The following is a 13,079-nucleotide window of genomic DNA, read 5'->3' as shown; positions in this document are numbered from 1 at the left end:
TGTGATGCACCACCTGTGTTTTCCAGTTTACTGGAGCAGCCACACCCATTCGTCTATGGTTGCTTATGTGCTACAACAGTAGAGTGGAGTAGTTGCCATATTTGTCCTTTATCTCCCATGAAGCCTAAAATATTTATTATCTGGCCTTTACAGAAAGTGCTTTGCACCTCTCCCTCTCCTCTCTTTTCCATTTTATTGGTTTTGACCTCAGCATCTCATAAACCACCAAGATCTGCTGGGGTTTTTGTTGTTGTTTTCTGGTACTGAGATATTTGCATCCATTCCCCACTTTCATTTTTACTATTTCTCTCTGGAACAGCCCCTGATCATTTCTTGCCTAGGCTACTGCTATAGCTTGCTTGCTCTACTCTCTTTCTCTAGTCTAGTCTTTTAACTTTTCAAAGAACACCCATATCGATCAAGCCACTCCCTTTTTTAGAAACTTCCAGTGTCTCCCCATCACTTAGTGAGTCAATCCTAGATTCTTTCCATTTTGTCTCCTTACTCTCCGGTAATACAGAAATACTCAAAGGTTTTCTGTGATCACCCTCCTATTTATTAGTTCTGTGTCTTTGTTCCTGTTGTACCCTCATCTTGGCATGTTCTCTTCTCTTTCTGGTAAACACTTAATTAGCTGACTCAGTTTTTACTTTCTCAGGAAATCAGCCTTAATTGAGTTTCTCCTCCAACAGCCCCATTTCTCCCAAGTACCTCTTATCTGTGTTCCCTAATCTGTTTTGCACAGCTCTATTATTGTTTAGGAGTCCTGGTGTGGCACTGTAGGATCAGCACTGGACTGCTGACCTCAAGGTCAGTGCTTCAAATTCACGTGCTGCTACTCGGAAACCTTATACAGGGTCACTATGAGTCAGAATCAACTTGGTGGCACTTAACCATAATTGTGTTAAAATAGTGCTGGTGTGGTGATGTGGAATTAGCACTGGACTGCTGCTAACTGCAAGGTTGGAGGTTCAAACCCATCAGCTGCTCTGCCGAAGAAAGATGAGGCTTTCTGTTCTAATATAGATTTACAGCCTCAGAAACCCTATACAGGGTTGCTTTGAGTCAGAACAGACTCAATAGCACTTAAAAACAACAGCAACATTATTATTCTAAGAATGTTATATTACTTGTGTCTATGTATCTACTTTCTCTGCAGACAGAGATGTGGTAGTGGATATTTTACTACACTTAAGACTCTTTCTGTCTAGGTAGTAAATAAACAGTATTGCACACCATCTTGTGTGTACAATTTGCTTTTAGTCACATTAGAAACAGCACTCTACATTTAGCCTTGAATGCACATATGTGGCATATATGTGCAATATTAAATGTCGAAATTTTTGTATTTGATAGTAAAACAACCATTAAAGTTCATGGACCATTTAGCATTGTTTTATGCAGTGGAATGCTTTGTAATTTTATCTAAACCTATATTGCATGCAGAGATTTTTCCAGGTGAATTTCATATTTGGGATGATGGGGTTATTGCATGCTTCATGTCTCAGATTATGACACACCATTGCTGTTTCTCATCAGATCTTTTTAGTTTTGTGAAGTTGATTGCAGTCTCCACAATGAAACCACACTCTTCCTACTTTCTCTGTGTTTACCTTTTCCCTTTGGCCTTCTTTCCTCTCTCTCACTGCCTTCCCATCAATAAAACTAGGCAAAAGCTACCTGTTTGATCTTATACATTGATTGTTCTAATAAGTGAGCACCTCCCTGGTGTTATTACTCACTTCATGTTGTTGTTACATGCCATGAGTCAGTGCCGACTCATAGCAACCCTGTATAGAGTTTCTGAAGACCAGCTGGTGGACTTGAACTGCTGGCCTTGTGGTTCAAACTGTCCTCATGGTCCAGTTCTTCTTCTACAGTGCCACACCAGGACTCCTGTTTACCTTATAGGCCTGTCTATTGCTTTACTAAAAGATGAGCCACAGGGGTAAGTTCCATTTCAGGCTTGAAGTGTGTCTATGGAGGGTTCCACTAGTGTCTATTAGACAAGTAAGCCGGGCCTTTTCTATGATTTTAAATTTTGTTCCACATTTTAATTCTATCCAGGACCTCTTACTGTGATCCCTTTAAGAGTGGTCAGTAGCAGTAGCCAAGCACCATCAAGTTCTTAGGGTCTCCGGGTCATGGAGGCTGTGGTTCACGTGGTCCATTAGTCCTTTGAACTAATTGTGTTTCTATGCAACTTAGATTTTCTTCACTCTTCTTTGCTCTGGGAGGGTAGAAACTGAAAGTTGTTTATTAGATAGCTACTAAAAAGCTTTTAAGACCCCAGTCACTACTTATCAAAGTAGGATGTAGAACATTGTCTTTGTGGATTCTGCCAATTGATGTTGGTATCCTCTGAGACTGTGGTACTGAGCTCACTTGCTCAGCAAGTCATTCATGGATTCTTTTTAAAGAAAATTGAAAAGGTTTTTCACATGTAATAATTAAAAGAAATCCATTTATGGGGAAATATTTTATGTGAGCATATCACTATTACTTCAACTTTTAAAGCACTTACAAACCACATGGGGATCTTATTGAAATGCAAATTCCAATTCAGTAGTCTTGGGTGGGGCCTGAGATTCTGCATTTCTAGCAAGGACTTAGGGTGCTTGCTAATTCTGGTAGTTCACAAAGCATACTTTGAGTAGCAAAGTGCTAGATGGTTGATTTCAGATTCTTTCTTTAGCAAGTAATCAAAACAAGTTTCAATTTTTCCTTTATATGTTTAAATCATCATTCATGTTTTAATTTCATCTTTCATCTTTTTAATTTTTTATTTTAGCAAGACAGTGATAATGCTAATATGTCACCACAATCTCCAGTATCATCTGAGGTACAAGTTCAGTTTTTATATGTGTATATATACATAGGTTTCTTTCTTGCCTCTTCTCTCTAACCTCATTTTTTTTCTTTTAAATTTTTGACAATGTAATTTATTCACCCATATTTAAAAAATTGTGGTCGCTTAGTTTGTACAAAACATGTAGTCTACAAAAACTTTTAAGAACTTGATCTTTTTGTACAAATATAATCAATTAAATACTACTTGTTTGTTTTGGAATTACTTATTAGAAAATGCATACTGATCACAGAAAAGAATGCACTTGTGAAATGTATGTTTTCTAATCCGTCCATATGTGGAAAAAAGTGATAGGTTTTAAGAAGAACTTTAAAATGTTTATTTTGCAGAAACAATTCAGCATTGTGCAATAGCCTTTGGTTTTCCTTGTAACCAATTAGGCATGAAAGCAATGCAAAAGAAATTTCCTTTTTCCACGAGAAACATCCCTGTGGTGGGTTGTTCCTATCGACAAGAGGATACACATTTCCTGAAATTACAGGCCTAAGGGAGGTGGTATGGGAAGGGGGAGTATATGAAAACTAATTCTGGAGCTTTTCAGCCAAAATGCTCTAGTGGTTTGAGTGATTAACAGTTTCAACTTAGTTACACTTCACTGCTTCATAATGAGATAAATTTAAAGTCTTTTAGATCATATTGTGACTACTTCAGATTATTTAATATTCTGAAAGTGAATTTTCACTAGGAAGTAAGTTATGTGTTTATTTAGTAAATTTGGGACTTTGATTAAATGTTTTGTTGATTAAAATTCACTAAATTCGGTTAAATAGATAAGTTGTTGTTATGTGCCGTGGAGTCATTTCCGACTCATAGTGACCCTGTACAGGGTTTCCGAGGCTATAAATCTTTATGGGAGCAGAAAGCCTCATATTTCTCCCGCAGAACAGCTGGTAGTTTCGAACTGCTGATCTTGCGGTTCGCAGCCCAATTCGTAACCACTACGCTACCAGAGCTCCTTAAAGCTCTGGAGCTCTGGTAGCATAGTGGTTTCGAGTTCTGGTAGTACTCCGGAGCTCTGGTAGCATAGTGGTTTCAAGTTGGGCTGCTAATCTCATGGTCAGCAGTTTGAAACTACCAGCTGTTTTGCAGGAGAAAGATGAGGCTTAAAAAAAAAAAAAAAAGATAAATATTTCATTATATATGGTGGTTGCCATTTTTTTTTTTAAAGCCAGAAATATTTGTATATTATTTTGGGGGAATTACTTTGGTTAATGTCATTATAAATCTTTTAAATTGATTTGAATATTAACGTGGTAAACATGTTTCTAAATTATTTATGTGACAGGTAAAGGGAATTAGTTCCTTTAGAAAATAATTTTTAAATTAGGATATCTTAAAAAGTTTTTCTGTTACATACTTGAGAAATCCTTTATTTGACTTCTGTTTTAACACATGTTGGCATGTAACTGTTTGTTTTCCTAATTGCTTTATGATTTGATATCTATGCTCACAGGCAGTGTACTAAAGCCAATGCTGTCTTATAAATATTGAGTGTATGATGCGTTTTGCTTGCACTTGGATAAGTGAAATTTCTGTTTACAAACTGATAACATTTCAACCAAAATGATGAAGACATACTTTGAGGCTTGTGGTTGACTAGGTCATGCGCCTACATTCTGGTAGCTGTTCAACTTGAACTGCATGTCACGTGTTGATCAACAGAAGCTTCAAAGAGTCAGAAATTTGATGACTGCAGTTTCATCTGTAAAAGGAAAATGGTAAAAACAGTCAATGTGATGCCTGAAGCTAACAAAGTGCTTGCCTGTCCATTTGAAAGTAACGCTTGTTCCATGAGCCTAGGTGTCATCCTTATCATTTTTTAGCTGAAGACACGGATAACTTTCCCAAAGATCTCAGTAAGTAGCAGAGAGTAAAGGCACTGGGGAATAAACACTGGACTGCTAACCACAAGTCGGTGGTTCAAACCCACCAACTGCTCATCAGAAACCTCATATATGGAGGCTATGAGCTGGCACTGACTCAGTGGCACTTACAACAACAGCAGCAGAAGCCCAACCAAAATTATTAAACACATCCAACTCATTGTCACCCTATAGGACAGAGTAGAATTGCCCCATAAGGCTTCCAGTGATAAGCATTGGGCTGCTAAACACAAGATCAGCAGTTCAAACCCACCACCTGCTAGGAGTTGGAAGTGACTTGACAGCAGTTAATAATAACAGCAAATATTTAAGATACCTTTCTCTCACAGCGTGGCTGTTGGGGTCAAGTTTTTGAATTCTTGAGTAGCCGCTAGGCACATAAACACTGTCACCAGGGCTCCTTCACGCCTAAACTTTTTCACAAAGTTGTTGCACAGATTAAATAAGATGCTGCTAAAATTGCATTATTTTACCACCTTGCAATTTATAAAATGGTTAAGCAACAGCTCCACGTTAAAAATTAAGAAAACAGTCATAGAAATTAAAAGGTATACCCAAGACTTAAATCTAAACTTCCAGACTACAAGTTTAGTTCAGTTTTTTGTTTTGTTTTTTATAACTTATCACCATTACAGCATACATATACATATACAGCATGTGAAAGCACTTTGAAGCATTTTCTCTTCAAATAGAAGAGATAACAATTTGTCATCTATCACTTTGTAGCCCCTATTAGTATGAATATGTAAATTTACATTAGAATATTCCCTAAGTGTCCCATTCATAGTTGTTGCTGTTAAAGTGCTGTCAAGTCTGTTCAAACTCATAGAGACTCTGTATAGGGTTTCCATGGTTGTAAATTTTTGCGGGAGCAGAAAGCCTCATCTTTCTCCTGCCCATTTATAGCATTGTTATTGTTGTTGTTAAGTGCTATCTAGTCGGTTCCTATTCATAGTGACTCATAGGATTTCCGAGGAGTGCCTGGGAAGTTTGAAGTACCACCCTGGCAGTTCAAACTGACCTTTTAAGTCGAGGGCTTATCCTATGGCCCCAGACCAGAATATACTGAGCATATGTTGCTAACTTCACATTGACATTTAATACATTTGGGGGAAGACTTTATTCTGGTTTGTCTTTTTTTAAAAAATAGTATCTATTTTAGAAATGTGATAACTTGAATCAAAATGCAAGTTACTTTTTCTACTAATCATGAAAAAAATGAGTTTTTCTCAAAATTGCACTGGATAAAAATAGATACCTTGATTATATTGAAAAGGTAAATAGAGGTTTTATTTGTTTTCTGGTTTTTTTTAGGAATATGACAGAACTGATGGTTTTTCACATGGTCCGTTTGGTTTGAAGCCTAGGTCAGGTAAATATGTATTCTATAAATAGAGTTCATTGGCTATGTAATGAAACTAATTTCTCAGCTAAATGAGATTGATTCCATAGTTTTAAGTACACATGGATTCTTTCCCCTCACCAAAAAATAATTTTCTCTTAACCTTATTTGTCTTTCCAATTCCCATTCCCCATTTCTTTCTTCCTCTTTACCTTCAAGCTCCTGAAACCTCAGCTTTTTGCCTTAGATATACTGCAGTCTCATTTCTACTCTACTGTGACTGCTCTTAGAATGACCACCCTGCCAGCAGACCAAACACTTTGAAATTATAGCCCTTCATTATATTGTGCTTTTAAAGGGGGATCTTTTCGCATTTGGCAAGCCCAAAAGAAAATGGACCCATGTTACTTGGCAAGGTATTGGATTACAGTTTTTATTCCTGAATAACTGTATTGACCTTCAAGAGTAATTTCCTTTTACTTTAAAGATATTAAACAACTGAATTATGTTCGATAATCATTTTTAAACTGGGTCATAATTTTCTAATAGAATATGTTTAAATAAGAGAATATATGGTGGTGGTGGTGGTGGTGGTGGTGTGCCAGGGAGTCGGTTCCAACTCATAGGGACCCTGCACAGGGTTTCCAGGGTTGTACATCTTTATGGGAGCAGAAAGCCTCATCTTTCTCCCGCAGAACAGCTGGTAGTTTCAAACTGCTGACTTTGAGGTTCGCAGCTGGACTGACTCATAATCACTATGCTACCAGAGCTACCTAAGTGCATATATTGGTAGTAGAAATAGTTACACTTTTCTGTCCTATTGTTTTCAATTATGTAGAGGAGTTCAAACATATTCTGTAAAGCTATTTTACAGTGTTTTAATAAGTCCTGGTGTGGCACCGTGGGTTAATGCGTCAGACTGCAAAGTAGTTTGAACTGCAATGTCAGTGGTTCAAGCTCACCAGCTGCTCCTTGGAAACCCTATACAGGGTCGCTATGGGTCGGAATCGACTCGACGGCACTTGAACAACAACAGCAACTATAAGTAATAGGGATTTACGTAGATTTGTACTACTTCTCTTTATCATATCTCTTTCCCCATCAATGACTGCTGTATTATTAGCTTGGTAATAAGTTAGAGAATTTCTGTTTTCATAGCTTTTAGTCGCTCATCTCGCCAAGAATATGGGGCTGCAGATCCTGGATTTACAATGAGAAGAAAGATGGAGCATTTACGGGAAGAACGAGAGCAAATACGACAACTTCGAAATGTACGTCAGTGTGAACTTTCCTCGCTGCTTTGCAGAAATAGGTTTAATTTGGAACATTAACAAGGTGTATGGATTTTATTTTCAATGTTATTTAATAATTGTTCAATTATAACCTAGTTAATAATATCAATATATTATGTGTTTAGGCAGAAAATCTGTGATTTGTACCCATTTTCTTTATAGAATCTTGAGTCCAGGTTAAAAGTAATTTTGCCTGATGACATTGGAGCTGCCCTGATGGATGGAGTTGTTCTTTGCCATTTAGCCAATCATATAAGGCCACGGTCTGTAGCTAGCATTCATGTACCATCACCGGCAGTGGTAAGCTTTGTGTGCAATTCATACGCTTTCTAAAGGAAGATAAAATTTAGAGCTTACTTTGTAATAATAAGTCTCAATACATTCAGTTTTTACATTTTGATTGATTTCTACATATAAATGCCTGAATTCCCCCCCCACCCCTTACTTTGCAGCCTAAACTGAGCATGGCAAAATGTCGAAGAAATGTAGAAAATTTTCTTGATGCTTGTAAAAAGTTGGGCGTATCACAGGTAATTATGATTTATCTAAAAACATTGACTTTACAAGCAAACTGGGAGATTCTTCTTTTTCACAATAGGAATGGGTAATGAATGCTTCCTGAACATAAAAATGAATTCCTTCATTCCTTCCCTTGGTATCTTTTACTTAATTCTAGCTTTAACCATGCTGTAATTGTTGCTAAGTTCCATGGAGCCAGTTCCGACTCACAGTGACCCTTGTGGTTTGCAGTGCAGTGCTGATCCTATAGTGCCACGCCAGGAGTTCATAGGTCTAACCACAGTAGCTATCTAATGTTAGGCTGCTTTTATAAAATAGTTATGTATGGAAAAGTTTTTTAATCATGCACATTATTGACTAAACCTGGCTTAGTGGCCATATCGTAACTTGGTTTTGATGTCATTGTTAATATGTCTTTCCTGCTGGAAGAAGCTATTTGTCTTCTCTAAATCCATAAAAAGATTCACATTGGAAGATTTGCATTCACCTCAAACAGCAATTTAAAATTTACTTTTAGTGTCAAAGTAACTTTGAAATTTGTAGGAATTGACTTATGTTTCACATAACTGAAATATTATAACATCAAGGATTTGAGCAGTATTTTAAGTATATAATGAACATGTTGTTATGTGCTGTGGAATCGGTTCCTACTCACAGCAACCTTGTACAGGGTTTCTGAGGCTATAAATCTTTACAGGAGCAGAAAGCCTCATTTTTCTCCCAGGAACAGCTGGTAGTTTTGAACTGTTGACCCTGAGGTTAGCAGCCCGATTCGTAACCACTAACCAAAATATAGCTCTTTTTGAAATCACTGTAGACCTAACCTTAATATGACTAACTATTGAGAAAGCAGGGCACTGTTAGAAGATCCCAATGAGTTGTAGATTCCACTTTCACCTCTTTCCGTGGTGAATAAATATAATTTATTGCCTTGAGAATCAGATAAATTAATATATAATTTTGGAAACTATGTGCTGTTCTCTAATTACCTCTTTATGCTTTACAAGTAGAGCCCTGGTGGTTTAATGGTTAAGCGCTTAGCTGACAACTGAAAGGTTGGCTGTTTGACCCCACTAGCTGCTTCCGGAGTTGCTATGGATCTCTGTGAGTCACAATTGATTGGATGGCACATGACAACATGCTTGACAATATGATTTAAAAATTCTAATTTTATATTTTTATAGTCTTTATCTCTTTGAAAATAGAAGAATAAGGAAGGTAGTTGTTGTTGTTGTTGTTGTTTGCTATTATTGTTTTCTGTACATTTTCCTGTGTTGCCATTTTTGTTTTATGAATTTAGTTGTTTTCCAGAATTCAGAAATGGTAACAGTTATTTAGTTTTTCTTACTGAATTATTTTGTTCCATTTACATATTTTTTCTTTTATGACAGTTTCATTGAGATACAATTGACATATAATAAAGTGTACATGCAGTGCACACTGTTACATGTTTGGAAATATGTATGCACTGTGAAATTATTACCACAGCCAGAGAGTGAACATGTCCATTGCCCCTAAAAGTTTCATCATGTTGCTTCCCTAGGCAAACACTAATCTTCTTTCTGTCATTCTAAATTAGTTTGCATTTTCTAGGATTTTATATAAATAGAACCATACAGTACATATAGCTTTTTGTGGCTTCTTTTATTCGGCATGATTATTTCAAGAGCCATTGTTGTATACATACATAGAGTATTCCTTAAGTATATACCACTTTCTTAGTCCATTAACCTGACTTCATTACTGGGGACTGCTACCAATAAAGTTGCTAAGAACATTTATGTACAAACCTTTGTATTGGCTATATGGTTTCTTTAATCTTGGGTAAGTATAGTAGGCATATCTTTAACTTCTTATTTTCAATTGGTATGTCTTTTTTTCTTGTAGAGGTGTAGTTTTCTATAAATTTTGGCGATTAGGCCATCGTCTGAGATTTCATTGCAAAAAAATTTTTTTCCCAGTCTGTGGGCTCCCTATTTATTCTTTTGGTGAAATCTTTTGTTGTACACAAGTGTCTAATTTTTAGTATGCCCTAGTCATCTATTTTGTCTTCAACTGTTTGTGTTTTTAGTTATGTTTGACAGTGAATTTATGCCATGTATTGGAACCCCTAAGTTTGTCTCTATTTTTGCATTGATGATCTTTATAGTTTTAAATTTTACTTTTAGGTCTTCAGTCCCTATTGAGTTCATTTTTGTATGTCCTGTAAGATATGGGTCTTGTTTCATTTTTTTGCAAATGGATTTCATCAACTGACTGTATGTAGATGAGTTCACTGACTGCTTTGACCACTGTGACTGTGTAGTAAATTTTGAGATAAGGAAGTGAGAGATCTCCAGTTTTGTTCTTCTTAAATAGTGCTGTGCTTATCCAAGGTTTCTTTCCTTTCCATATAAAGTTAGTGATCATTTTTTCCATCTCTTTAAAGAATATTGTTGGAATCTAGATTGGGACTGCACTGTATCTGTAGATTGCTTTGGGTAGTAGCGGCATTTTCCCATGTTTTCCTATCCATGGACATGGTGCATCCTTCGATTTTAGTAAGTCTCGTTGGTTTCCTGTAGTGGTCTGTAGGTTTATTATTATTATTATTATTATTATGTCTTTTGTTTCTCTGGCTAGATTTATTTCGAAGTATTTCATCTTTGGGGTGCCTAGGTATTGTTTTCCTGATTGCCTTTTCAGAGTTTTACATCTTTGCCAATATGGATGCCTTTATTTTCCCTTTCTTGCCCTGGTAAAGAGGAGGGTTGGAGAAAAAGAGGAAGAACCCCAAAGAGATGGATTGGCACAGTGGGCTCAAACGTAGCATCAATGGGCTGAAACATGGCAACGATTGTGAGGTTGGCCCAGGGTTGGGCACTGTTCTGTTCTGTTGTGCATAGGGTTGCTGAGTCGGTACCTACTTAATGGCACTTAACAACAACAAAGACTTCGAACACAATATTGAATAGGAATGGTAATTAAGGACATCATTGTCTGGTTCATGTTCACAAAGTTTCTTTCCATTGAGGATAATGTTGGCTGTGGGACTTGTATATATGCTCTTTATTACATTGGATTTCCCTTCAATTCAAACTTTGTTGAGTGTTTTTATCAGGAATGAATGTTGGATTTTGTCAAATGCCTCTTCTGCATCAACTGATATGATGCTGTGGTTCTTTTCCTTTGTTTGATTTATGTGGTAGATTACATGGATTGTTTTTCTAATATCGAACCATCCTTGCATCGCTGACTAACTTTTTTAAAAAAGAACAAAACTGTTTTATGAACTGTTGTGCAAGTTTCTATTTCTACTAATAATATAGGAGCGCTCCATTTTTTTCTACATACTCAGCCCTTGGTTAGTCAGGTGTAAAGTGAGAAGAGTATTAAAAGTGATATTTCAGACAAGGCCAGTCTTTATAATCTTTTACTTAACATAATCTAAGAGTCTAAACACATTTTAAATTACGATGTTTAGAAAAGAAAATGTAGAATTATATCATTTTTACCGGAAGTTTTACAGAGAGCATAGTTTTAAAATCTGATTATGGCCTATTAATTCTGACCTGGACTTTTGCAGAATTTAGATTTTACTTTTCAATTAAAAAAATGAATGCTCAAACATCATTTTTGTTTTGTTTTATTTTTCAGGAAAGACTCTGTTTACCTCATCATATTTTGGAAGAACGAGGTCTTGTCAAAGTTGGTGTCACAGTTCAGGCTCTTCTTGAATTGCCTACAACCAAGGCATCTCAGCTATCTACGGCTTGATATAACATTTTCAAATCATACCTGTACAGTTTCTTTTATTTGAAATAATTTCAAACATCTTAACTTCAAGAATTAGAATGTCCAATCGGAAGTAATTTAATTAGATCAAGTTTTAGGCTTTAAAAAAATTATATGTGAAACATAAAAATTAAACTTTGAATTTCCAAACTCTTTTTTAGGAGGGAGATTGGAGTGAATTAATAAGAGTTTTTGATACATTCACATTCTCTTTTTCCTGAGTCGGTTAGTAACCTTGTGTTTTTTTTTAAACAGAATCATAACTAAATTTAAAAAGGGTTTCATTTAAATGATCACATTTGGTTAATTTTTTACATCATGACATACTAGTAAATGTCTGGAGAAGGTAATACCTTTTTTACTGATTTGAATTCTTTAATACACACATAGTTTAGACAAAATTTCTTCAATCTTTGTTCTTAGCTTTCTAGAAAAATAAATCAGAAATCTGGCTTTATATTAAATTCCTTTAGTATTATAGGTTGGTGCCAAAATCTTTTCAGTTGTACTGTAGATTGTTTACATGTGAAGTGCCTGTGTAATTGATGACTCTAATATAGTCTTAAACATTTTTGCGATTTCTTTTTATGTATGAATAGAGTCAATGGAACTTTTAAATATTTTAGTAGACTTTATATGGTCAGTATTATGTGAGGATTTCAATATGTCTCACATTATAACATTTATGATTTTTAAAAATTTAGTCCATTGCAATTTTTCTTAAACTGGTTATTTAGTGTTGTCAACAATACAATGTTAATATGCTTTATTTATGCTATTTAATTTTGCAAAATTTAATCTTCTTTTAAAATGTATTATTTGAAGAGTATTTTATTTCTGTATGGAAAACCTTACACAAAACAGTAAGTTTTTTGAGAACTAGTGAAGTATTAATTATCAAGGACATTTTGATAACACTGCCAAAGTTTGGATTTCTATGTTGACTTTAAGGAATATTGTATCAGTCCTGTTTTTTAGCTACATTTATCAAGCAGCAGTTTAGGAATAGATGTTTATTTCAATTTCCGCCTTTTGTGGATTCTGTCAATCTCACAATTCTTAATTTACTTAATTTGAATCAGCCACAGACCGTACTTTAAATGTATTCATAACTACATTATGTTAGGTAAAGTCCTTGTTAATTTAGACGTAGTAGTACTGGAAATTTTCAAAAACGTTATTGTACATGAATAACTCGGTTTCCTATAGAATAACCTTAATACTTTTGTAGTAGCCAAGCAAGTATCCTATCTTAAATATGTGATTATTTGCACTTATTACCTCTTAATTATGGATGCAACTTGTTAAAATTGTTGGCCTGAGTATTTCAAAGGGTATATATATCAAAGGTAAAAAACTAGTGTGCCAAATGGTAAAGTAAGGGTTTAGGAATTCTTTTT

General features: G+C 35.4%; 1 protein-coding gene across 1 annotated transcript in view; it reads left to right on the top strand.

Annotated features, from left to right (window-relative positions):
• LRCH2 (leucine-rich repeats and calponin homology (CH) domain containing 2) overlaps positions 1–11,661 on the top strand; it is a 158,614-nt gene extending 146,953 nt beyond the window's left edge. The window contains exons 16-21 of the mRNA XM_006873805.1: positions 2,792–2,842; positions 6,067–6,124; positions 7,253–7,365; positions 7,549–7,686; positions 7,839–7,916; positions 11,542–11,661. Coding sequence (XP_006873867.1) covers positions 2,792–2,842; positions 6,067–6,124; positions 7,253–7,365; positions 7,549–7,686; positions 7,839–7,916; positions 11,542–11,661 — 558 coding nt within the window. The remainder of the gene's footprint in view (positions 1–2,791; positions 2,843–6,066; positions 6,125–7,252; positions 7,366–7,548; positions 7,687–7,838; positions 7,917–11,541) is intronic.
• Positions 11,662–13,079: the final 1,418 nt, after the last annotated feature.

This window comes from Chrysochloris asiatica, unplaced genomic scaffold (genome assembly GCF_000296735.1).
Source record: "Chrysochloris asiatica unplaced genomic scaffold, ChrAsi1.0 scaffold00255, whole genome shotgun sequence".
Lineage (NCBI taxonomy): Eukaryota > Metazoa > Chordata > Mammalia > Afrosoricida > Chrysochloridae > Chrysochloris > Chrysochloris asiatica.
This window is presented reverse-complemented; position numbering and strand designations above follow the sequence as displayed.